This window comes from Thunnus thynnus, chromosome 3 (assembly GCF_963924715.1).
Source record: "Thunnus thynnus chromosome 3, fThuThy2.1, whole genome shotgun sequence".
NCBI lineage: Eukaryota > Metazoa > Chordata > Actinopteri > Scombriformes > Scombridae > Thunnus > Thunnus thynnus.
In genome coordinates, this window is record NC_089519.1 from 10,121,392 (window position 1) to 10,147,932 (window position 26,541).

The window sequence follows — 26,541 nt, forward strand, 5'->3', positions numbered from 1 at the left end:
GGAGACAGTACTCCCGCATGGACTTTCTGTCTTGAAGCCACGGTCCTTAACTTCAGGGTTCAGCTGTTACGTGCATGCATGAGGATTTCCATTACCAAAACAGGAGAGGATAAAAGTGTATTTTCCAGTAACAGGGCTCAGTGTGTGTGTGTGTGTGTGTGTGTGTGTGTGTACTCTGTGTGTCAAGGTGTCAGCTTAGTTTGTTTAAATTAGGAGAATGTCTTTCCAAGGCAGAGAGGAGGGAAGTGGGATAACAAGACATAAACAAAGAAGCCCAACCTGCCGTCTGTGCAGATGGACAACAGCTGCTGGACTCACAGGCAGAGCGGCAGGCAGATGGACGGCTGGGCAGACAAATTCAAATCTATGTACTTCTTTGGAAGCTTTTATTCTGAAACTCTCTGAGCCTCATACAGTATATAGTGCAATGTATTTTCCTCTGCAGTATTTGAAGTATTATAAAAAAAAAACAAAAAAAACTACCATATATATGATACAACACATTTCAAATTTTGCAGATCATTCAGAACAAAAGGTACCAAACAAAATATACATCAGGCTGGTAAAAAAAAGATGACAGGAAATGAGTCCTGCCCAACAGTTGTTTGCAAATGAATAATCCCTTTCTTCAATACTCCGTAAAATGTGGTTGAATGTTGAACAGTAAGTCATCATTTCCTCTGCAAATCTCAAGCAGGAGAGGCTGGTCTCCTCGCAACACCTCGTGGATGTCCTCGGTGGTCTGGACCGGTCGACCGTTCACCTTCACAATAACATCACCGTCCATAATACCTCCACTAAGACAGAGAGGAAGACAATTTATTTGATTCAGGAAGTGCCAGGAGTGCAATAAAGTGGCCAAAGGTGTAATGTAAACATGACTAAAAATCAACCATGTAACAAGAAATCCTTGATCTTAAAATGGAACTACTTGATGTGGAAAAAAAGACAGTGATGATGAGTGCCACTTTGATGAATCATGGTTTCGTTCCTAGCAAAGTTTGTTCCATGCCGCGTGTATGTGTGTGTGTGTGCTTGGATTTTTGCACGTGTATGTGAACGTACTTTTCTGCCGGAGTGTTGGGTATGACCTGTTGCACCAAAACTCCACTGCTGACGTCAGGAAAGTCTGGATTCTGATGTTTCAGCTGTGCTACTAGACTGACACACAGAAAACACAATAATATTAATGTTAATACTAATATTATTGCTAATATTCACACTAATATTAATGCTAACATAAACGACAATACAAATAACATTCAGTTCTTTTCAAATGTTAAAAAATATTATGATTGGAATAAAAATGTCATTATCAATCATTATAATTTAAGTAAATTCTAAATTCTGTCTGTGCTGAAATTGCTCATGATCTAGTCTGTGTGTATGTGTGTGTGTGTGTGTGTGTGTGTGTTAAAAACTCACATTTTGGTGATTGTGAGCATTCGGATGCCTAAGAAGCGTTTCTTCACTCCTGATACCTCTGAAAACAACAACAGTATTGACTTAATCATCAAGAATGAAAGTCTTGAAGTCTCCAGACTCGGAAATTGAATGATGACCAAAGCTTGTATAACAGTGTCTCTCACCTGTATCAGACTGTGGGTTCTCTGTATATCCTCTTTGAAATTTGGTCTTATCTGTCAGAACAAGTGAGACTTAGTGAAAAATAATTACTCCATAAAAAGTATTCCCACAGGTATAAGGATTTATTTACTTTTTTTTTTTTTTACCTTCGTTTTCCTCGGGCTCTGACCCCTGACCTCTGCTATGTTTGGTCTGAGACTCTGTGAGAAAGCGGCTGATTCTGTCTGACGGTATAGCGAAAGCGATCCCTGCTGTCACTTTCAAGGTGTTGATGCCTATCACTTCACCATCCTAAAAGAAACACACACACACATTGCACATTACACATTACATCACACACAGAGCTCAAAGTAAAATAACTGTCCAGATGAAAACGTCTCAAATACTGGCCACCAAGAACTGCTGTGTGTTGATGTACATAAATTCCAGAAAATGTCACATTACCAAAATGTTTGCATAGCTTAACACATTGCACATTGGTATATAAATAGGTACTTGTGTAAAATGATGCTAATGTAACTCTGTTCCTTGTAGCAGTATACACAACTGCAGTGATCAGTATGGGACAGATACATTTTTTCTTGCTCACATTTGACATTTACCATGTTTAATTGTGTGTGACATCATTTGCCATCAACAGTCATACTTTTGTGTAAATTTGCACACGTACGGAGGGTTTGCAGAGACTGGTATATTCGAACTGTTTAATTATATAGGTTTGAAATAGAATTTTGTGACATGTTATTTTAGACACCTCGGTTCAAATACATTAAATAACAGTCATATTTGATATCACAGCACAATACTCACCAGGTTAACAAGAGGTCCTCCAGAATTGCCGTACTTCTCACAGATAAGGTGAAATATAAGAGAGAAACAAATGTTTTGACACGTATGCAAACAACCAAAATCCATTGCAAATGATATAATAAGGCATTGATTAGTTTATATATATATGCATGTATATGACTCTGTGTGTGTGTGTGAGCTCACATTAATGATAGCATCAGTCTGGATGTAGTCCATGTCTGAGTCCACGATGCCCAGCTCCTTGCCGTCTCTCTGGGCGGTGCTGACGATGCCGGTGGTGACAGTGTTCTGCAGAGCAAAGGGGCTGCCAATCGCCACCACAAACTCCCCTGGTCTCAGATCAGCTGAGCAGCCCAGAGACAGCACAGGAAGGTTCTTCTGCTCCGATATGGACACACATACATACAGTCTGAATTATCAACAACACAACAACATGAGGTAACATGGACATGCAGAGAAAAAAAATACAAATGATGAATGAGGAAAGGACTTTTGAAGAGAGGCAGACGGAGAGAAAAGAAAGAAGAGTTTAAAGCTTACAAAACTGTCCAAGTATTTGAGATATGGGTGCGAGAATACACACATCAACGCTGTGTCTGTGAGTCACAGAGCTGGTGTTTATGAAATTATTCCTGCTAGCTTTCTGAATGTCTTGCAAAATTGTGTCAGAACTTGGCACAGAAACGTTTCAAGTTGTGGGCTCTAATGAAGTAAAGTGCTTTTGGAGAGTACGTAAGGGCAAAGGAAGTAGAAAATGTCCAGAAAATTACATTTTTTCAAAGTTATTCAAACTGGAAAAAGAGAAAAGAGTTAAAAAAAAAAAAAGTAGTATGATCTTGACAGGAGTTTGTAAATGAACTTGTGTGAAGTGTGTGAGTGTGTATTTACCTGAGGATTGACCTTGATTGTGGCGATGTCTGCCTTGCTGTCTACCTCTCTGACCACGGCCTCGTACGCGTCGCCATCATGGAGCTGAACACGCAGCTGGGGCCTCCCTGTGACTGTGGCAGCTGTGGTTACCACATGAGCGTTGGTCACAATCATACCTGAGTGGGTCACGATAAAACCAGAGCCGCTGGAGAGACGCACGTTGCGACTGAACATAGGATGTCTGGAGAGAGAGAGAGAGAAGTAGATAAGTGCTGATGAAGGAGAAAAATATTAAAATTGTATCTTTTAAGGCTTCATTCAACAATTTTACACCCATAACAGCACAAGTTTTGACTTGGATACTAACTTCCTAATAGTTGAGGATAAGAGAGGCAGCAGGTGGAGGTTGTATTAGTTGAAGTTGTTTAAAGTTCCCATTTATCATCTCATGTGCACTGAGAAGATTTTCCACATGTAATTACCCAAATAATAACAAAAGAATCATTTAAATCTACAGGGAAGTTACAAGTTAAAGGGAGAAGAGACAAACTTCTCTGATGTACTCTTTGATCTATTCTGCAAAGACTAATTTTTCTTTTAAATAAGTATCTCTCACACTGGAATTTGTCCCATACATACTGTACATACACACACGCCACACCTTACGAACAGCTCAATGTGGACAACAGCAGGGGCTATTTTCTCCACTGCATCAGCGATGAAGTTGAACTTGTAGCGAGGGCTGTTGGGATGGACCAGGGCATGACCTGTACAGACATGAAGAGGCAACTGCATTAACATGATCATGCAAACACACACACACACACACACACACAATACAACAAACATACAATAAACTCTTCTTTTTTTGTACTGCATCCTTAAATCCTTAATATCATCTGATGACTATTCTTTACATCCTTGAACTTCATCAATAAATAATATTTAAGAACTGGGATCAAGAGAATCTCATATTCAAGATGATCCTCTCACTGTTAGATTTGGCTGTTTGTTCTATTTTTAAGTAAAGCAGGCCTACTGCAAAATTCTGATTTAATTCAGCTGCAAGTATGTTAATATAACAATTCCAGATATTGTTCTGAGCACCCATCTTATTGTATGAGGCGGAGAAACAACATTACAATAAGATTTTTACAATCTTCTTAAGAGCGTAAAGTGTTTCTTCTCACCTCTCACTCTTAACTGTCAACCCTTTAATTTAAATTGATTTTAATTCCACATGCATATTGCACAAATCTCAAAACAATAAGTCAAGCAAGGACCATCAGCTGTGACAGTGTTTTTCTGGCAACAATTGCACAAAAGACACACTTTGAGTGCATTTAGAGATATTTGGGGGATTTATATGGTCATAAATTTTACCCAAACATAATCCTTAAACAACAGACAACTTGGGAGCCTAAAAGCTAATATTGAGTAAAAACACATTTCTGTCTCCAGGCTGTGGTCCTCTGACCACCCAGTCAGCCCTACCTGTGTCTGAAGGTGAGCAGGGTCCTCTGTGCGCTTGGCTAACTGCGGGTCTCCCCTTCTGCAGAGCTTTACGGTTGGCTGCTCTCATCTTACATACATTATCATACGTTTTCCCGTCGCTTCCACACACTTCATACTCCATCTTGCACCGGCAGACCCCCTCGGAGCCTCGCCGCCTCCCCGCAGTGAGCAGCTTGCACTCCAAGCCATCCCCGCAGGGCAGGTCGTTTGTGCGGCCGCAGGGGTCTCCATCGCCCGGTGAACACATCAGGCAGCAGTTACACAGGTCCGGGACGTACCCGCCGGGACAGCTGGGGCTCGGACACAAGCTCACGTCGCAGCGGGAGGCGCACCTGTCAGAGCGCACGGCTCCGGTGAAGTCGTGCGCAAAGAGAAACGCCGCTGCAAGTAAAAGTAACTGCATTGTCATAAATATCGACAGTACCAGAAAGCTCGGATGAATGTGATTTACTCCTTATATCGCCATATTAAATGTTTTCTCTCCAAACATCCAAACAGCCAGGCTTTTTCTTTGTGTTAAGACCCTAAATAAACTGAAATGAATACACTCTCCACTGCGCTGCTTTACTCCACTGATCTGCTGCTGGATGAAACGGGATCAGACCCAGACATGAAACTAGCTTTCTAAACTCTGTGTGGAAATAAGAGTCATCATCAGAGTCATCAGTGCCTGCAGACTTTGACAGCCTTGTGACTGACCCAAGAGCCTGAAGCGCACTGCGAGGCGACTCCAGCTGCTGTGATAATGTGCACCATCTAGTGGGGACAAACACACACACACAACCATACTAATATAGTGAGGACTAAGGTCTGCGTTTATTCATGACATGAAGTTACCGAAACCGTCCAGTCCCATTGTACAGGACTATCATTTAAAGGCATATTAAGCAATTATGGCTAAATTATATTGCGTTGAATTGGCGAGTGTCATATTGCAGCATGGACATATAATGAGGTCATAAGAACTTCGGGTTTCAACCATTGTCAGTATTTTGTAGCCTTTCAGCTCTTAGAAAACAGGTATGAATTTAATGAGTCTGTTTTTCCTCATCAGAGGCTCAGTGGAGATAATGAGTTTGCAGCAGGAGTTCACACGAAATGAACATTAATACAAAAATAATCATCATTTGTAAAAGGTGTTTTTTTATTTTTTTATTTACCTTTTTAATGTGGACTTCTTATGGATCCTCTCACACATATGAGCTCAAAAACTCACTCATTCACATCTTGCAGGTTGCAGGTTCCCCACAAGGGAAGCTGTTCGGACATATTCTAATCCTGGCAACATGCACCACCTAAACAAGAAGGTTCCAGCAGTTGACTTGCAGATGTAGACCATTGATAGACTAATATATTGATGTTGCCACCTACAGGCAAAAAAGCTTTATTTTTTCAATTTTAATAGGCTGCCTGCAGGCAGTAAGTGTTGTAGCTGCATTTTTAATAACCAGTGTTTTTGTGTGTATTTTGGGTTGTTTTTTGTTTTGTTTTTTTATTTCATATGTTATCCTTGTATCACCTGCTAGCCTAAAAAAGAAGATAAGAATGTAATATCATTGTGTTTACACCTAAATTTTGTTTGTGACTGTGAAGCACCAAATGTAAAATGAATGATGGTGAGGTAATTATAGGACTGCAAACCTGTGAAACCTGTTTCACCTTTCAGACAAATTCACATTGATAATTGAACAGTTTCTGTGTTTCTAAACCAGACACAATTCAAAATACAGGTCTGTTTTACTCTAGTTTTACTGATGTAAAGAAGCAGTGCGCAGCATCAGTTTCCCTGTATTTACAGATTGTGTATTTAAGTTTGGCCCATGAGCAGCATGAGGCCAGTTTTCCACATGGGGGCAGTGTAAGGCAACGCTACTGCTGACACCTTATACTGATGACACTGCACCGTCTGTTATCATATTCTATATCCTCTCCAGATGTGCTCTGTACCCCACGCAGTCAGTGAGTGCGTGTGTGTGTGTAGGCACAGCCTTTGTCAGTGTGTGTCTATGTGCGTATGTGTGATGACACTTTGCCACTGCTTGTCTCATGGCTAGGGAGGAACACACTGTAGAGGAAGTACGTGGGTGTGTTTTGTGCACGTGTTTCATTTGCAGATGCATGTAGAGATGCTTTAATGAGGGCAACAGTGAATTATGCACGTGTTTGCGTGCACATGACAACCTCTGCTCATCAATGCCTTCATTAAAAACAATGTGAGTCTAACCACCATTATAAACTGGCAGGATATTGATCTTTCCTTTGCTATTTAAATAGACAACAATGATGTCTGTGTGACTCCAAGAGCAGGCAGTAGTGTTAAATTAGTCTAGTGCTTGACTTGTCTAACTTTTAACACCAAGTCATTTGCTGAGCTGTATTTTTTTTTTCCTACCACCAAATAAGAGTAACAAACATTAAAGGTTTAGATTTACATTAGTGTGCAAAAGTTTTAGTTATTTTAGATGTTTAGATTTTTATCCATAATGCAACACCATCAGGGAGGTGTCTTTTGGTCCCACATTTATTCTGCAGCATGACAATGACCCCAAACATACAGCCTGAGTCATGAACAACTATCTTCATCAGCAAAAAGAACAAGGAGTCCTGCAACAGATGGTATGACCCCCACAGAGCCCTGATCTCAACATCATGGAGTCAGTCAGGGGTTACATGAAGAGACAGAAGCAGCTGAGATGTCTAAATCCACAGAGGAACTATGGCAACTTCTCCAAGATGCAGGAACAACTGACCTGCCAAATACCTGAAAAACTGTGTGCAGGTGTACTGAGAATACGTATATCAGTATTTCATGTAGGTTTCTTCTGTTTACTGAACACTATATGAAGTTAATTGATAAATACAAACTACTCATGGCTTTTTGAAAGCGTCCCTGCTTTACTTTTAGTGCCTAAAACTTTTGCACAGTACTGTAGTTACTCATTATTTTCTGTAGTTTAACTTTACTGCAATATATTGCAGTCTGGTTTGTTCTTCCCCTGTAGCAGTAATAAAGGACCTGTATAGGTAAAGGCTGTCTATATTTGTGTCTGAGTGCGGTGTGGGCAACTTGACCTGTCTTCCAGCCTAATTAAGCTATGTCAAATGTCTGTGGTATTTTTATTAAATACAATGTAGAGGTTAAATGTGTTTAATATTTTTTATGTATTTTCATTATGAGTTCTTGACCGCAGTTGTCATATTTTAGTTGTTTTGGTAAGTTTCTTGGTATGATCGAGTGGGAGAAGCCAAATACCAAAGGAGTCATTCTGTGTTGGTGCTGAGCACACTGCTGGTGAGAGCAGGTCACATTTTTAGAGAACAATAAATGCAGTGGATACTGTCTCAGCTTGCTGTCCTTTAAGAGATTGTTTTTCTTTGTTTGTTTTAGCTCTAAGTTGTTTAAAAAGTCTTTTTTCAGTTCATTCTTGGCTGAACTACCCTCAGTCAGGAACAGTGTGACAGACAATTTAAGGTCTATCAGGGTGTTTCATTGATATCACCATGACAACAGTTTATGATCAACCATGTTGACTGGGTAGGCATATCCTCCAAATTGCTGAATTTGTTTGTATAGGAAGTCAAGCAGAAAATGGCAAAACCCCAGGGTACAACAATCTTTCCTAAAATAGATCAGAGAAAACCCATAATGCACTGCAGATACACAGTTGTGTTGCCTGTCTTTACCAAGTATGATCAAGTTGTATAGCTGAGTTATCAGGATCCATTTTAACAGGACTGCAAAGCTCCAGTTTATATTTTTGCTGTTTTGGCACTTTGTTGTTTTCTCATTATGTTCTTATTTCATTATTATAATGTGAAGGTCTCTTATTTTTCAGATGTTATGTATAGAAACATTCAAATTCCATACAAATTATATCAGTACATGATGCAAATAGTCTTTTCCCCACAACACGCGAAGCTCATTCATTCATTCAACAGTTATTAATAGCTGACTTTGGTTTGAGGGATTATGGTGTTCCTGAAATCAGGTAACCATTTGGACTCTAAGTTTAAAGACCCTGTCACAGGTCTATGGAAACTGTATTACCCAAGTCATCTTCGCTCTGCTGGACACACTTTTGTCAATACTGTTGGATGACTATAAATCTACAGAGGCATAATACAATGTGTACTATCAACACTGCTATTTCTGTAAGACTGTAAAAAAAAAACCCCAAAGAATCCAATTTCCAAATTTTATTTTTCATCTGTTACATACAGTATACAACTCTTCTCATACAATCACTGAGTTGGAATAAAAATTTCAAGATGCATACATAAGAAAACACAACGGCATCGAGCAAGTGTGAAATATTGTCGTCATGTTTGATTTTCCTCTTCATATAATATGTCATAAAGGGGAGGGAGGAGGTGCCGTCCCCCATGCCACGAGGTTCGAGAGAAAGCTGCTTGCCAGCAATTAAATACATGTCAAACAACAAATACATTCATTGTTACGAGAAAATTCTATTTTTGACAGCATTCACTCGTATTGAAATGTTTAGGAGCAAGAATCTGTGTAGAAACGGTAAACAGATTACATTCAAGCAATGTGTTTATTCCTAGTCCTCCTCCTCCGATGAAGAGTTTTATATTCAAGTTTCAACGATATTCTTTTCTTGAGGCTTTTCAATATTACTTTCGCAGACAGATTTTGGCAGTAGTGAGAGTTGAAGACACTCACTGGGTTTGTATTTGCTCAACAGATATAGTTTTGAAAACTAACACTGGGTAAAAGAGCAGTTTCACCCAGTAGTGTGGAACTAGTCAAACACTTCCAGCAGTGCAAGTGCACATTTATATTTCAATAAGTAATCCTACAAGGCAAAGCGAATATTTTTCAGACTTTATCCCAAACCAGGAGCAACGTTGCCCTTGAAAAAAAACAAAAACAAACACTTTCTGGAGAGATCTGTGAAACCAGTCCTTTAGAATCCCAAACACCACTGGACCACATATCTGATAGTTTGTGGTTTGCAAGTGCTTGTTCTTTGGCCATTAGCCCCACTAAGAGACCTTGCAAGAGCCTTCAGTAGGTACTTTGGGTGGGTAAAAAAATCCTTTCTGCGTTCTAACAATAAACAAAACCCACCTCTGTGGAAAAGCCGATTATCCAATCAAGTCACCATGGTAACCACAAACAGTCCCACTGTCTCTAGGAGACACTGGTATGCCAGTCTCTCTAGCTCCTGTACATTTCTGCGATCTCTTCAAAAATGAGGCCCAATTTCTTCACCAAACATTCTTCATCTTACTTTCTATCATCTGTTCCTTCCTCTTGACAAATATGAGAAATTTCCAGTGTGACATTCTGTTCTTTCTCCCTCATTTCCCCTCTTCCTCACTTCCTGGCTTCAGGACAAAAAGGAGCCGTTTCTGAAGTCTCTCCTCAGCGCCCTTCGACACTGTTCTCTGACTACCAAGAGGAGAAAAAGGGCCGCTTGCAGTGGAAGGTTTGCGTGAAGGCATTGCCCAGCGTGACCACGCGTCCCTGCCCACCTGAGCGGCTGCGCTCCACCACCACCCGCGGCATCTGTACCAGCTGGATGGGACTCTTCCCGTCCTTGAGTGCCTGGGTCAGGTTCAACACCTGGAGACAAAAAGGATACATGTATGAGACACAGAAACTATGCAGTGGAAAAGAAACGTAAGATAATGATTAAAATTTCAAGTATTGGTGCATTGGTTGTATGTCGCTTTGTGGGAAGAATTGCTTAAGGAAACTTTCAATTCTGGCATTTTTTTTAATTTTAAGAGGAACTTCAGTAGATGTATGAAAATATTGTGTATGACTCTTCCTTAAGAGACTTATATACTGTACACAGACAGAGGAAATGGGATCATTAATTAGATCAGTGTTGTATGCTTTGATGCATTTAGTGTTAATTTACAATCAAAGTGCAAGAAGCATTCATGTGAAAGTAAATGACTAAGGTCATTCATCTGCCCACTAAACCCAACAGAGAGAATTAACAAGGCAGAAGACACTGGCTGAAGAGAAGAGGAGACAGGAAGTAAAAAGAAAGCAGGTGGTTAGAGGTGAGGAGCAGGATAGAAACACAACAGCCAGCAGACAGGGACGGAGGATGAGGAATTAAGTCAAGATAGGTGATGATGAGGTTGCAGAGCAAACAGTGGAGGTGACTGAAAGTGGGGCAGGGCAGAGAGAGAGGAGAGCAAGGCAGGATGTAAAAGGAAAGAGCCAGAAAGAACTAAACAGAAGACACAAAGGAGAAAGACAAAAGGCAGAAAACTGACTGAAACAACAAAGTCAACACAGTCAGTTTAGAGGAAAAATAAGAAAAACTCACTTGTCCTCTCATGACAGACATCTGTCTCTCAAACATGGTTTTGTCAAAGCCTTTATCCGTCTAAAGAGAGAGAAAGTTACTCATGTTAGCAGATGTCCTGTAACAATGTTAACAAAGTACAGAGTACTTTGTTGCCATTATTAGTACAATTTTTATTTTCTATAAATAGAGAAAAGATGAAAGTTATGAGGTTGGCATGTACCTTAAACATCTCATAGAGGTCCTCACAGAGGTCCTGGACAAAGTTCATGTCAGAGAGACGGGACAGCACCAGGTCTCTGGTCTCCTGGGAGAAGGCCACCTTAGCCTGGGGGAGCCATGCCCAGTGGAACGGGTCTGAAGGAAGCAGGCAGCACAATAGTACAGTTTGTCATAAGCTCTCACAACACACTGTATGACAGTAAGTGTAGTGACCTTTGTCTGCCTCTATAGTCCACAGTGTCTAGTTATATAATGTTGTCTTTGCCGTGTCGTGCCATTTTGTTTTTAAAACACACTTTCAAAAAGTGATCTAAAGATCTAATTACTTAATGGACAGAAAATTAAAGGAACAGTTTAACATTTTGGAAAAATATGCTTATGAAGATCAATACCTTACTCACATCTCTGTATGCTAAATATGAAACTACAGCCAGCAGCAGCTTAGCTTAGCATCACATTATGACTGGAAACAAGGGGAAACAGCTAGCCTGGCTTTGTCTACCAGCACCTCTAACGTTATCTTATTAACACGTAATATCTCTTTTGTATAATTTGTACAAAAAAAGGAAAAGAAAAGACATACAGCTACATGTACTACAGGATGAAAATGAATAACCACTGTTAACACCATGATTAGTAAGGACAAGGCGATGACAGAGACCGTCAGCAGCAAAGACAGCAGACAAATGAAAAGACGTGAGGGAGGAGAGAGATCAACATACAGGCTCTCCATTCATCGGGGTGTTTAAAGGGGAAGGCCAGGCCGTTGTCGATGGCTGCAATCTTGATGCAGGAGTCTGGACAGTTCTCTGGCCACTCTGCATCCTACAGTGAGGGCAAAGAAGAGGATCAGAGAAGCCATCACCGATAACTGACTGAATGATTAACGACCGATGACCCCACTAGTTATTGATCACTGTCCAAAAGGATGAGTAATTGGGCAGATAGATGACAACCTCAGCTCATTTATCAATACATGGCAAATAATGATTGATGATAGGTAGTCTGAGAGTATTCTAGCAGCAAGCTCACTGGGGCACTGGATTGTTCCAGAAGTACAGTATCCAAGCCATTGTGTGTCTATGTTGGCCCCTGTGTGTCATGTGTTTTGAATGAGAGGGGGGGAGAAATTCAAAATCATTCTCCCTGCAGACCTGAAATAACATGAGCTGTGTTCCGAGATGAAAACGTGTCAGCACTCCAGCAGTTTTATTACATAAGGCAAGGTGAAAATTTGCTCCATGATTAGTATGTGTTGACTTAACCTCACCTTTTGTCCTTCTCCTTCTCCTGGCTTCTCGTACTTGATCAACCAGTTGTCATTCCCCCGATCTGAGGACAAGGACAAAGAGAAAATGGAAATGAAGGAGTCTAAAGTGTTTATACGTAGATATGAAGGTGTGAAGGGAGAGCACGATCAGACAGCAATCAGATTTAATGGCCGTGATGACAAGCGCAAATTCAACTTAACATGCAATCGTACTTGAGATAAGTATTATAAATAGCATTTATATAATTATCAAAATCATATTACAGCCAACCCAGGTAAAACTGACGACATTGAGTTCAGTAAACACTGTTAAATGTCAACACAGACACACCCTCACCTGTGTTTCTGATAACATAGTCTAGCACCACCAGCCGCTCAAACTGTGACTGCAGCTGCTTCCTGATGTTCTCAGGCAGCGGTTCTGCCTCAAAGCGCCGCAGCCAGTGGTCCGCTTCACGGTAACCCTCCACAAACAGCTGAAACGAGCCCACCTGGAGAGAGAGAGAGGCACCATGGGATACATCACATACACACGTACCACCACTGTATTTGCATTACTCAGTGCTCTGAAAATTGTGATCAGTTTGATTATATGATAATGTTGTGGTGTTGTGCAATCGTGCAATATGTGAAATTGTGATTTTGAGAGGCTGAAATGTCAGCAGTGTGTGACAGTTGAAATATGAAACCACTTCCTCAAAACGTTTCCTCAACACATACTGTAAGATCTACAAAACTATAGAACATCATGACGTCTGTTTCAGATGACAGATAGGGAGCAGCACCATAAGCACTAGAGAGGAGTATAGTGCAGTAGGGAAAGATTTAAGAATATCCAGTCACTGTTTGAAAGATCCTGAAATAAAGAACACAATTTAAAGCATGGATGACATTTATGCTCCCTCTATCCTATTTATTTGAATAAAACGGTCTTTTCAGGCAACATAAAAACAGACAGTGTGGAATGATTTGTTTTACTGTCCACTGCCTTTGATGCAGGAGTGATTCTGAGCACTTCTTTCACTAAAACAACCAGTCCCTCATTTCATAATGTTAAGAAAGCACACCATGTACATGGAAAAGACAGCATCGCTAGAGACATACTGTTCAGAATTATCTAAAAAAAAACATGTATTTATGTTATTATCACACCATTTTTATGGCCCTCTGAGTAACAGCCCCTCTAAATCATACAATAACATAAATAAACTTGCCAAAGGGATATAACTGACTGGAATAACACACAATACAAAATAAAGAGTTATGACAGGAAAATGCTATGACAATAAAACAGAACATTCTGTGTCATTTGAAAGCCAATGAAATAAAATGTGTATATAAAACAATGAAAAAAGTGAAAACAATCTGTTACCTTGGGTGGCAGGCCCACTCTGTGGAATCGTCGTCCCACCTTGGGGACCTTTTCTAAGGCGTACTTCTTCCCCCTAGATTTGGCTCTGTCGATGGCGCTGTAGTGGAATGTCTCACTGGCTAAATACACCACCTGATATAGAAGAACACTCAGTTTTACATCCAGTGACCACAGTAAGACAATTTATCATATAGTTAGAAAACTGTAAATACAGATAAACTAAATCATATCTACATCCAGACTCATTTAAGTATTCACAGAATATTCCATTTGACTACATCTATATGAGTTTAGACATTAGTTTCAGGTACAGACTGATTGAAAGTTAGAACTTTACACTGTAATCACATGTATCACCTTGGTTTTCGGCACCACTCCCAGGCCAAGCTTGGTATCAACCAGTGAGGCAGCAGCCTCTGAGAGGTAACCCTGGTTAGGCAACAAGCAGCCTCGGCCGAAACAACACGGGCAGCAGAGCTAATGAGAGACACAAGGACATGGAGAGTTTTGGAGATGCAGGTGTTGAGAGACTTGTTGTACAGTGTTGTCACATATGTGCTTATATTGCTTCAGATTGTTTAGACCAATTAAACATGTGACACAGTGTACCTTGTGAAAGTATTTGGTCCATTTGGGGTTCAGATGACCGTAAGGCTCCTCTGACTTTGGTTTGAAAACACCAATGATTTTCTGTGGATGGGAAAGAGAATGATAAGGGTGTTATATCTAAAATGCATTTTGACGTTCATTTGGCACGTGGCAGGCAATAGAAAAAGCAGACACTGAGACAGAACAGAACTAACACTTTTTTAATTTCACAACAGCTTTAGAGAAGATGATGAAGGAACTGCAGGTAATAAATGTAAAGTTATAGGCAGCAAATGTAAAATGACAGATGCTGCTAACAAGCGAGAGATCAATATGCTTTCCCTGCGGTGTACATTAAACATGTTAATGTGACGCTTATCATGCATGCTGGATATCTGTTATTGATGCAAGCATCGCTAGTTGCATTATTCAGGGAGTGTCTGCTGTAAATTCTTCTCCACTCCTCACTTCCTCTCACACCTTTCAACTGCAGAGCCATTTTATAGGGAACTTAAAGTTCACTAAATGTTAGAACTTTGGCATAGAAAGTTATTGACAAAAACAAACGTTCAAATTTATTTTTAAAAAACAAGTTCAATCCGTGATCTTTCCTTTCCTCCCCTTCCCCTTTTTTCAGTGTCCTTACTCGATCCCCTCCTCACCCCTTTTGGGTCTTTGACAAAGTAGCTCCCACTGGAGCCCTGGGAAATCCTCTCTGGAAAGACGCCGTTCTCGATAGCTTGTTCAGCCCTTTGGATAATATCTGCAAACTCTGGATCGTCAGGGAAATGGTTGAAGTCCCCACTGTTGGTACCTAGAACGAAAATAGGTTAACATTAATATTCATATTTACATTGCAGGCAATCAGAGTGTGCTACTGTGAAATAGCAATAGCTTTTCTTCAAGAGCGGAATAACGATACGGCACCATCATGCCAAAAAATATGCCGTTAAATTAATGTCATGCTGTTAAAATATGTTGGTAATACACTTTCGTGAACCTCAAAGCATTATGAAATTCTTAGATCATCAGTATCGCTGCCAAACAATTATGAAAACAGTCATAACTGAAACACATTGGTAATATTGCTGGTACCTTATCTACATATTGCACACTGACACATCAATGGTAAATGGTAAAAGGATTATGAATGGTAAAAAGCATATTTTAAGCAGGAAAAAGTATCAAAAAGTGAAAGCAGGAGGTATTATTTGAAAATTTATAGCCGGCCCTGTCAGAGATCATTGCTCACTACTGAAAACTTTCACTGCTCAGTTATGAACCCAAAGGAAAAACAGAATATTTAAAATATTTAAAAGTATTCATAGGTCATCTGGGTCAAGTAAAAAGAGGATATTGCTTTATTAAAATGTGTACTAAGATCAAAATATATGTGATGTATGTAGAAAATCAGCTGAAATGATAAAAAAAAATCCAAATATTGTATATTTCTGTGATTTTTAAGTCTATCTAAAGGTCCATCTTTTCCATCAACTGTTTCTCCTCTAATTACCCACTCTACTGTGTCATATCATAGACACAATTTGTATGTGAGAGGCAACTGGAGCAATCCATCCATCCATCCATCCATCCATCCATCCATCCATCCATCCATCCATCCATCCATCCATCCATCCATCCATTCTTTAAACTGCTTATAATGTTTGCTTGTTCAGGATCATGGGAGGCTGGAACTGTTCCCAGCACACACTGGATGACATGTAGGGTACAACCTGGACTCATCTTTCACACACACACACACACAAACACATTTACGCCCACACTATTTCACCAAAATGTCTTTGGACTGTGGGAGGAAAACAGTGAGAACATGCAAACTGTACACAGACAGGCCCCAGCTGGTCAGTGAATTTAAACCAGGTGCCTACTAGCTGTGAGGTGACTGCTAAATGAGTCGCTACACCGCTTGTCAGAAAATTGCATTTTCTATATTGCCTCGCAGATGTAGCCGTTCTCCGGGTGTGCCTGCGCTCTGATGAATTTGGGCTGCTAATTATTTCTTTGATGGAGGCTCAATCATATGACATGACACGTTCTACCTTCTCCTCCTCGCATGAGGCAGAACAGTCAGCTGACAGAAAGGCTCCATATGCTCTGTATCAGTCACACTGAAGTCACAGTGGGATGCAGGGAGAGATGAAGGGACAGACACAGAGAGGAGAGGGTGGGAGGGAGGGAGGGAGGGAGGAGTGGACAAAGGGAGGGGAGGGCAGTTAACATGCCATTTGTCACAGAGAGATGAGGAGAAACAAAGATAGCTTTGAAGCTAATTAGCTTGAAGGGGGTGGAGAGAGAAGCCAATAAAAGGGATGGATAAAAGATATGCAGACATGACATCACTGACTTGGATGATTTAAAATGTAGATACTTGCTCATATGGCACACTTTGACCACATACATGAGAATATCCTAGCATAGAGCATTTAGAGACTAAGTCAAACTGAGCCTTTTATGCAACAGCAGACCCCTGAAGGACTTCCAGCCGCAAAGTTTTAGTTCCCATATTGTGTGATTTGTTCCTCCATTGATGCTTCATTTCTATTCACCCAAAAACCACCAACCTCACAATATTAACACTGACATTTCTCTCTAAAAGCCTCAGTCTGTGCATAAGGTGCACCTCACAGGGGAAACTATAATGATGTTATAAGCTATGCTGCACTTTTGTTTTGTGCTCCATTTGGCGCTCACTAAGCCTAGGTCATCCTAAAACGTGAATTAAACCGTGCCTTTACAGGGAGCCTGAAAAGTAGAGCAACTCTAATCTGGGAGACTCACACCAGTAGGTCAGATCATCTCTTTGTGATACTGCCTCAAGACAAGACAGACAGGTCTCCAGATGTTCTAAAAGCAGTTTCACAGGAACACAGTTTACCTAAAGATTTGAAACTTGTCAAACTTGATTTGGAGCGCATGTAATGTGTGATCCCCTGGCTTTGTGTGTGTGTGCAACGTCCTCTTTGCCCAGTTATCCAGTAAGCACAGTCTAGTATGGACAGCAAGCCATTTACTGAAGATTTGTCATTTCCTGAGTAGGTCACTATGCAGCCCAGATTTTACAGTGCACAGCAACACCCCTGAAGCTAACAGGATTCTAACTGTCTCTATACCACCCTGCCACACAACAAAAGTGTGGCCATGACGGTATATTTGTGTTGGCCTCCAGTGAAAATGACTTATCTAAAAGCAGCTCCATCTTGACTGAAATATGGGAATAAGATGGTGTCAACACAGACCTATAGATAAATTGTGATAAAGTCTTATCTCTTTCTGTGTGTGTTGACACAATATTTTATCTTCATCTTCAACAAAAGAGATAATTCAGAGTGTTTATTCAGCTATCTTGCATGATGAGGGATGCATGCCCCTCTTGGATTGCACTATTGATGAAAGTCTGATAATGTCACTGTGTAGTGTGGCTGCGGGAGGATGGAATCTCTCTCTCTCTCTCTCCGTCTCTTTCTCTTTCTCTCTTTCATTCCATTATTCCCACCCAGCAGGCAGCGAGAGTGAAAGTAAATGCACGTGCATGCTTCCTCTCTCCCAAAATGCCCTCCTCCTCATCATCAGCATGCAGAGTACAGGACTACGGAGTGTTTGTGTGTCTACATGCGTGTTCCCTTGCTCACAGGCCTTATGCATATTTAATGTCTGTCTCTCAGAGCCCTTGGTCAGTTAATGGACCCAGCAGAGCTCTTTGACAACGGGAGCTCAGCTCACCCAGAGCTCCAGAGACCAGATGACCTGCAGTGCATGCAGTGTGTGAGATGTCACAACCTTGCACTCTGAAAACAGTTACTTTTCAAAAAGGCCACACTGAAAAACAACTTTATATTTATGCCATTGTAAGCCCACAGAATTAATTTGATTGTACTTGTCAATATAGGATTCAATGTACATAAATGTATCAGTTGAGGATAAATGCATCTTGCTCACTATGGACTCTGGTGAAAGAAGGCTGTGAGTACAAGTGAACCAAAAGCTGAATGCAGCTTAGTGTGTTGGATGCATGTAAATTTTACCGCTGACCTGTAAAACCTCACATAGTTAGTCTGTGTTCTGTGAGATATGCAAGGTAAAATTCAGGTACCACAATTTACAATGAAGATTTGCATTGCATTTCATACCATACAAAGAGATGCTGTACAGCAGCTATCAAGACGTGACTGCTAGTTCATGATGCACTGACCGGATAAAAAGAGTGTTGTAATTCTACACCTGAACACTATTATCCTGAAAGGCCAGAGGAAATAGGACGCTAACACGTGCGATTTCGGGCTCAGCGCGCCTACCTGTGGCCTTGATTCCTGGCCCTGATAGAACATGGTGGAACAATAGATCTCAGCAGAGAGAGACAGACCAATACAAGTGAATACTGGAGGAAGCAAATGCTTTAAAATGGTGTTGTGGGGAACGAGGTGGGTGGCATGAGGGGGAGTAGTGTTAAAATCCAATTAGCAGCTAAGTCAGAATATGTGCCACTTCCATGGTGACTAGATCACCTTTTCTTTGTTCTCCCTATGCCAACCTTTGTTTCTGTAGTTTAAAGTACATCTAGCACAGTGAATATGTAAGAGTGACAGCAGATAAGCAATGCAGTAGCAGTGTAGAGCTCAGGCTATGGTAGCAGCAGTGTAGAGTCTATATATACACACTGAGGAAAACATGCAAAATTAATCAATTACAAAAGTGTGATGAGTAGGTCTTTACTGTGAGGGTGACATAGTTAACTGTACTCGTGGCTGGACTTTCATGTGACGTTCAGGTCACCATGTGAAAGTGCCAGCTCATATAATCCATATGGATGATACCATGCAGCTATTGCATCAGATCAGCTGACTGGTAAACAGACACGCAGTGAGATCACATCTCAATGCAAACAAGCCAAATGTCTACAATGTAACATAGATGGATGATAGTGTTGATTCCATCAGAGTTGTCAGGTTTTTTTTTTTAATATTTAAGCTGTCAGCGCAACAAGTTATTGCTTTTAACCTGTCATTATCCTTTTCGGTTCCCAAAATATGGCCCAAGAACCTCCAGGGGCCCTTGAGGGTGTCCCAGAGGGAGCCATGGTGAAATAGTTAGTTGAGTAGTATTACTGAGAAGGCTTGCATAATGTCACAATGTTTTGACCACGTTGCACTTTGTTATCTCTAACGTTGCACCTAACCAATCGGTGTTAAACACACATACAACATCTTGTGGAGACTGGCTCCCCAGGACACATCCTCATTGAGTATATCCTGACCTAACGTACTTGCCTATTCATTCGCACGTACTTACTGTAATCACATCTCGAACTGCTTGATCCAAAAACAATTACCTGGGGAGGCCAAGGTGTCTTTATCCGACGACGAGCTGTGTCTGTTCCGCCTGCTCCGCTTCTCTCGTCCAGCCCGCGGAGACGACGAGCTTCCTGCAATGCACGGCAACAACAGCGCCTCTTCGCCGGAGCCGTCTGTCTCCAGCTCGGTCAAGACGCTTTCACAAGAGTCCGAAATACGAACGGCGACTCCGGGGTTCGTCACCAGTCCCAACCCTATCCTGTTCCTGTCAAATAACACCTTTGGAGGGTCCGTAGAGTGAAAGTTAGACTCCGGCGGAGGCACCGCTGTCGCTACGGTGTCCAGCTCAGGCTCGCCGGTCTCTGTCTCTGTTGGGTCGCATTCTGACATCATTGTTGCTCAGGTTCAATACCATACAATTAAATGTACATAAGGTTACTTCTTCTCCTCTTCGAGCTGTCAGTCTTCCATTTTAAATAGACTCCGTGCTTCCCGAGAGCACATTAACCCATATAAATGATTTGAAAGCAGCTGGTTTCGCTCACCGATATGTCCACATAATAATCCGTCAAGCTCGTCTGATTTGCTTCCTATTTAGCTCACTGCGCATGCGCTCCAGAAGAAAAAAAATCACCGTTTACTAAAGTTGCCTTCAGGTGCTTCTTGTGAAGTCCGAACTCCTGGAACTAAAAGACGGGAGCAATTTTTCGTTCGGTAAAAGAAAAAAATCGATGTGTAACACGTTTTTATTGTAGAAATCTTGTGTCACGTACCCATTTGACAAACGCCCACAGTTACAAGTTAGGCTATGGCTAATGTCGGCTGTAAACCAAATATTAGCTTTGCAGTTGAAACCAGTTTGGGCTTTTCTCTTACTCCGCCCTTATCGCCTCTTTTAAAGAAAGTTCACTCTGTAAACAATGTGTGACACCTGATATGACTTTTAAAGCTACAATAACCACAGTCACCAATCAGCTATTAGACTACAGAGTTCAGCTGAGAGCTTCAACATAATTCACCTTCATTCAATCAATCAATAAAATGATCACTAGTAAAATTAGCCTCCTGTGTATGCACATGAATGGACCACTTATTTTTCTTAGGTTTTATTAATAAGAATTGAAGGCAGTAGGCAGACGTTGTAATTGACCTGATGTGGGTTCAATCTAACTGACAGGTGGCGCTCTGTTACACAAACAACACTAATATTTTTGATATTTAATTAATCGCCACACTCACAAATTTCATACACTTTGCAAAGAAATATACTGAGGCCTTCATTATCCATTCATTCATGTGTCAATGAATTGCCTTCCGGAGAAATGTAGCAGTAACTTTTATGACCACTAGATGTCGATATTGATACACAAATAAAGACTGGTGCAAAGTCTTGATTCCCACGCAAAATCATCAGAAATATACTATTTTCACTTTTCTTTTTCTTTCTTAGTTTTTTGCATCGCTGTGAAAACACTGTTGTGTCTTACAGGCCGATGTCAATTTGTCTGCTCCTTGTGTCATCATAGTTTGGTCAGCATTGGAATAACTACCGTCTGAAGTTCAGGAGCACAAATAGGCCTTTTTCTTGTGCTGCCATCACATCTAAGATAATAATACATTTGCTCCAGCAGGTTAAAGGACCTCTACTTTATACCGAGTTTATTACAGTAATTTTCCATTCCTCTAGCCTATTTTACTTTCCCCTCTCACTCCCTGTCTCCCCTATAAATTCATGAGCTCTATCTTTCTTTGAATTCTCACAGTGCCCCTCAATCACCCAGCACTCTCCGAAGCACCTCGCTAACCCCCAACCCCTTTCCACCTATAACTCGGCCCCTCCATCACCACCCGTCTCTCTAATAAGGGAGTATAGCTGAAATACATGCAAATGAGCAATCAGCCAGCTGGTATCACAGCAGTCATGTGATCTATCAAGGTAGGGGGTTAGGGGGTGAAGGAGACATGGAGAGAGGGAGGGAGAGAGTGGTAGGGATAGAGCAGAAGGGTGGATGAAGGAGGGATCTGGGGGGATGAGAGGGAGACGGACAGGTTCAAAGACATGCAGGCATCCCTCTGCTAGCTCTTTGCAAGATGTTAGAATAATCCTGTCAACCCTCTTTGTCCATCACTTGTGCTTTCTTTTTTTTCAACCTTAGCCTCCTTTATTTCTGTATCCTTCTATCCTTCAAGGACAAATACCTGAAATGTCATTTGTAAATGTCATTCGTGTGACACATGACACTTTACAGTGAAGCACATCAGCACATCCTTCTCTTTCTCTATGTCTCTGTGTGTGAAACCTATGTACTTCACCCACCACTGGGTGACAAGCCCCTGCAGCAGTCAAGGCACACTGCAGACACACTGTATGAATGCGTGCGTGTGTGTGTGTGTGTGTGTGTGTGTGTGTGTATGTGTGTGTGTGTGTGTGTGTGTGATCCGTCTTTGCCTCACTGTATGCACCCATTCCAGCAGATTCTGCTGGCATAAGATCTGGTTTATCCTGCCAACAGCAACCACCCTTATCCATCCCTTCTTCCTTCCTTCTCCTTCCCCCTGGCTTCCTGATGAGGGAGAAAGAGGGAACCCTATAGCTCACCTCATTTTTTTATGTGCTTGTGTGTTGTTGGTGATTAAAGCATTTGTTAGTTTGCAAACAAGTGCTGTACACCCAATCTGCTTGCCCAAAAATGAGCTTGTGGGCTGCTGGTTTGTGTTTGCAAAGTCCACCACAGAGACAAAAAAAATCCACCATGCTGTCACATGCTGCATTTATTAATACTGACTGACAATTTGCTACACATGCAAAACACATTTACAATATAAAAGTGAATCATCACATACACATGGCATCATCACATTCATAAATATTCAATTTATAAATACATTGTAGCTGTAAATGATAATCAACTTAAGTGAATGTACTCTATGTTGTGGTGTCCATTATTCTTATTTACTCATTAATCTATTTTATTTTATATAATTTTTGGCCTATTCAGCAGGCCTGTGTGTCTTTTTTACGTCAGCGATTGTCCATTTGGGTTCAGTTTGGTTTCTGCGCTGTGCCATGGCAACACCAGTCACCTGTTACCTGTCAAGAGAGATCCACACAGGAAAAGAGATTGAGAAATTGTATGTGGGTGCCAATGTGTGTGTCCACATGTGTGTATTCATAACGGGAAGGTCAGTACCTCTCGGACCAAACATCTTCAGGTAGCAATGTGAACAGTATGGTTTCTCGTCGTACTGAAACACAATCAACAGGAGATATGTACTGCATCATCCATATTTGTTTTCATTCATTCAATTACTTTTACTATTGTCCCTCATTCATTCTCCTCATATACCTCAGCATGTTGTCCAGGTGTGAGCTGTCTGTTGCACTTTTGACACTTCAGACACAGAGGGTGGTAGTCCCTTCCTAAGGACCTCTTCTTCTCACCTGGGCCAAAGAAAGATGAAGGCAGTGTTAAATGAGAGGCATGGTGGGATGTTTTTATAGATATGTAAGCTTAAAGTCAGAGGGATTTTTGCATTTGCACACATTGTAACACTCAGTATTTTCTTATAACACAGTATCACTGTTTTTGCACCATAAGCAGCTCTATTAAATGATATCTATTCATTGGTTATTCAAGAAATAGCATGATTCCAGACTGTTACTCTCATCAGTGCAAATAGGCCACAGAGTGTGGTGTTGGAAGGAAAAGAGGTAAGTAGGCCAGGGTCACATCAGAGAATTTGAACTTAGCTGCCACATGAATAGGAAAGAAAAACTAGCGGAAAAAAAAGACTTAAAATCATTGGTTTGAGTGCTGTTGTGCATCAAGCTAAAAGAGACAGAAGGTTAGGAGGAAACCCAGAGAGTTTCGTGCAAGCTCGTTTGGCTAGACCCACATCCTGTTGTTATTATGGATACGTGTGCATGCATTTGACTGTGTGCGCTTGAAAGAGAGGGAACAGACAGAGAGGAAGAGTGATAGGCCCTTTTTTGTTGTTTGTTTTTTTTGTCCTCAAGACAGAGAATGGGCTTGAACAGAGAAATGTGTTTAGGATATCTCAGAAAATTAGACCTTCAAAACCTTTGCAAAAGATAGGAAAAGCACAGGTGTAGCTACTATCATTAACAATGGCTCGGTTTGTTGTAGCTGTGTCTGTGAGCCAGTCATATCAGAGTGCTGATAACAGTATACCTAATTGGAATGCAGCCATCATTAATGTTATTAAAATCACCTGTGCTTGGCATGCTAAAATGTTCACTGTAAGAGTCACATACTGATGTTATTAAAACCTTTTTCACATGATTTTTTTTACTTGTCATTTATTCCACAGACTTCTTATTTGCGTCAACTTCTGAGGTAATAAAACTTTTTTTTTCAATACTCTTTTTCTCATTAATATATTTTCCTATTCAGGTGAAACTACATAAAAGAGAGACATTGAAAGGTAGCAACAAAAAAAAGACAGACACGAACAGCAAAAATACCAGACCGACATATAGAGTAAAAATGAAAAAGGTCAGACTCACCAAAGTAGACGGGCTTCCCACAGATTGGACAGTAGCCTACCATGATAGTATATAATTATTTATCGTACAGTGTGTGTGGCTGGCGTAGTGAGAGAAAAAGTTCTGCGAGAACATTCGTGTGCATATACGTGTGAGTGTGTTAACTGAAATTTGACAGGAAAACCGTTAAACTGCAGATATGTCGGCGTCCTCTGAAGTCAAAACCAGGATGTGGTGAGCGAGACGTCACAGGAAGAGTAAAGAATGTGATTTGAGAAATAAATGCTATCATCAGTGGAAAAAAAGACATGTTAAATCACATCTTATATACGTGTGAACAGATATAAACATATAATAGGCCTCAATTATGCAAACAGTTTGTATATATACTTATATAAATGCTTTGGGTACCCAGACGTGACAGTGTAAAAAGAGAAAGAAAAGAGGAGAGAGAAAGAAAGAGGGGTGAGAAGAGAAGGGACAAAAAACAGCTGTCAGCAGCTCAAATTCCCAGCTATCTTCTCTCCTTTCCTGCTCTTTTCACCCTCTTTTCTAGATTAAAAACAAGGAGTTGAGCCTCTGAATTGAAAAGGGAAACCTGACACTTGTGCCTTTCTTTCCTTCTTTCTGTCTATCCTCTCTCTGTCTCTCTCTCTCTCTCTCTCTCTCTCTCTCCTTGTCACATACTCACACACATACATGCCCCCGCTCACTGACTCACACAGACACACACCCAGCTATACTCACACACACACACACACGCACACACACACACCAAAAAGGCAGTACTTCTCCTCAGTGACATCACATAAAGAGGTTGCAGCCAAAGAGCAGAGGGAGAGGCAGGGTGAGGCTGGGCTGGGACACACGGGGGAGGTGTGTGTGTGTGTGAGTGTGTGTGTGTGAGTGTGGAGGCGGTTATCCCCCCCGGGATAGGTGATGGAACTAGACCTGGGGAGGGACAGGGGTGAGGAGAGATGAGCGAGACAAGGATGGAGACAGTAGCCAGCCTCAGCTCAGCGGGGACAAAGACGATGAACTCTGATGAACTTCGCAGAGCAGAATGGGGGCTGCTGAAGTCACTGTGGAAAACAGGCAAAGGACTGTGCGGTTCGATCCCTATCACTGTCAATGGGACTCGTTTCTTGCTTATGAGTGACTGAAACAGACGCAGACGTATACACATATACATACATGTATCTTGCAAGTATATATTTCCTTGCAAATCACAGTCTGCATATCATTCTGTTGGTGATGAACTTCTGAAGGCCACGAAATATATGAAGTATTTCATCATTTGCATAATTTCCAGCATCCCTCTCTTGTGTGTCATGGTTCGGAGAGGGTCGGAATACCAAGTAGCTATTTCATCTGACCGGCCCCCCCTACAGGATAACCTATCATGTCTTTCCATCAGCATTCATTGTGTGCGGACAGCTCTGGGAGAGTTTCATTCAGAATTGGAGGCCTATATGAATGCGCAGCGTACAATGTTTTTTGATGCAAATGATGATGTCAGGATTTTAATATGAGAGCAGATAGTGAATATACGCTACAAAAAGCAGATACTGGTGTATTAGAGCTAGAAGGAATGGCTAGGACGGGGAAGCAGAGAGGGTTTCCACAGGTTGAATTAGAGGAGAATGGAAAGGAATTGCAAAGAAAAAGGAGAAATTAAGAAGAAAAGAAGGAGCGGAGCATGGAGAAACAGAGGCAATGCAATTGTGAAACAGAGAGAGAAAGGAAACAAGAGGAGAGAAGAGAGGGGGCGTTAAAACCACATTTCCCAGTGGATCTTTTGGTAAGGCTGTATTGAGAAAACTGCCAAAACTCTTAACGAACACATTCCCGCACTGGCACGCACATATGCATGGTTCACTTCTGCCAAGTCATATGAGATACACCAACACACTGGATGGAGAGATGTGGGAATATTTGTGCACGTGTGTATGTGTATGTGTGTGAACAGGATTTATAGTAACATTCAGTGAGCAGTGGAAACAGAGCTTGGAGAGAGAGAGAGGGAGAGAGAGAGAGAGAGAGAGAAACACTGGCTCCTCTCCTTAGTCTCCTCTGGTGGGTTGGATCTTGCCGAGGCCAAACCCTCCGACGCCGGCTTTGAGAGTTGTATGCGGGGGGGAACACAGGAAGTGGCTCAGGAAAGAAAACGGCTGGAAGGATTCCTTCTTCCCACACATAAA

General features: G+C 41.2%; 3 protein-coding genes across 4 annotated transcripts; all 3 read right to left on the reverse strand.

Moving 5' to 3' along the window:
* Window positions 1–369: 369 nt before the first annotated feature.
* On the reverse strand, window positions 370–6,829 carry htra3a (HtrA serine peptidase 3a). 2 transcript variants are annotated; one of them, XM_067584130.1, is made up of 11 exons: window positions 5,943–6,829; window positions 4,762–5,163; window positions 3,929–4,034; window positions 3,286–3,508; window positions 2,581–2,775; window positions 2,398–2,430; window positions 1,734–1,878; window positions 1,590–1,640; window positions 1,426–1,483; window positions 1,066–1,161; window positions 370–797 (listed from the first exon to the last, which is right to left on the reverse strand). In XM_067584130.1, the coding sequence occupies exons 2-11, from the start codon at window positions 5,027–5,029 to the stop codon at window positions 629–631; spliced, it is 1,344 nt and encodes a 447-aa protein (XP_067440231.1). In that variant the 5' UTR covers window positions 5,030–5,163; window positions 5,943–6,829; the 3' UTR covers window positions 370–628. The 2 variants fall into 2 exon arrangements, with proteins under 2 accessions (XP_067440231.1, XP_067440230.1); XM_067584129.1 differs by lacking the exon at window positions 5,943–6,829 and having other exon boundaries at window positions 4,762–5,513.
* A 2,135-nt stretch (window positions 6,830–8,964) lies between these two features.
* Window positions 8,965–20,628, reverse strand: pi4k2b (phosphatidylinositol 4-kinase type 2 beta). The gene is made up of 11 exons (XM_067584131.1): window positions 19,872–20,628; window positions 15,187–15,338; window positions 14,546–14,626; window positions 14,294–14,413; window positions 13,937–14,068; window positions 12,902–13,055; window positions 12,565–12,626; window positions 12,017–12,119; window positions 11,296–11,429; window positions 11,094–11,153; window positions 8,965–10,372 (listed from the first exon to the last, which is right to left on the reverse strand). The coding sequence occupies exons 1-11, from the start codon at window positions 20,224–20,226 to the stop codon at window positions 10,199–10,201; spliced, it is 1,527 nt and encodes a 508-aa protein (XP_067440232.1). The 5' UTR covers window positions 20,227–20,628; the 3' UTR covers window positions 8,965–10,198.
* Window positions 20,629–22,587: 1,959 nt separating this feature from the next.
* On the reverse strand, window positions 22,588–24,561 carry zgc:195282 (uncharacterized protein LOC100192223 homolog). Its single transcript, XM_067585933.1, has 4 exons — window positions 24,362–24,561; window positions 23,181–23,275; window positions 23,025–23,079; window positions 22,588–22,924 (listed from the first exon to the last, which is right to left on the reverse strand). The coding sequence occupies exons 1-4, from the start codon at window positions 24,402–24,404 to the stop codon at window positions 22,914–22,916; spliced, it is 204 nt and encodes a 67-aa protein (XP_067442034.1). The 5' UTR covers window positions 24,405–24,561; the 3' UTR covers window positions 22,588–22,913.
* Between the last annotated feature and the right edge of the window lie 1,980 nt (window positions 24,562–26,541).

Coding starts and splice junctions, on each gene's coding strand:
- pi4k2b (XM_067584131.1), bottom strand. CDS start 20,226: ATGATGTCAGAATGCGACCCAACAGAGACAGAGACCGGCGAGCCTGAG. Junction 14,627..15,186: donor TTGTCAAAGACCCAAAAGGG/GTGAGGAGGGGA, acceptor TCCCATCCACAG/AAAATCATTGGTGTTTTCAA. Junction 13,056..13,936: donor GAGTGGGCCTGCCACCCAAG/GTAACAGATTGT, acceptor CTCTCTCTCCAG/GTGGGCTCGTTTCAGCTGTT.
- zgc:195282 (XM_067585933.1), bottom strand. CDS start 24,404: ATGGTAGGCTACTGTCCAATCTGTGGGAAGCCCGTCTACTTTG. Junction 23,276..24,361: donor TGGGAAGCCCGTCTACTTTG/GTGAGTCTGACC, acceptor TCTTTGGCCCAG/GTGAGAAGAAGAGGTCCTTA. Junction 23,080..23,180: donor CACCTGGACAACATGCTGAG/GTATATGAGGAG, acceptor ATTGTGTTTCAG/TACGACGAGAAACCATACTG.
- htra3a (XM_067584129.1), bottom strand. CDS start 5,191: ATGACAATGCAGTTACTTTTACTTGCAGCGGCGTTTCTCTTTGCGCAC. Junction 1,641..1,733: donor AGAGCCCGAGGAAAACGAAG/GTAAAAAAAAAA, acceptor TTGTTCTGACAG/ATAAGACCAAATTTCAAAGA. Junction 1,162..1,425: donor ATGCTCACAATCACCAAAAT/GTGAGTTTTTAA, acceptor TCTGTGTGTCAG/TCTAGTAGCACAGCTGAAAC.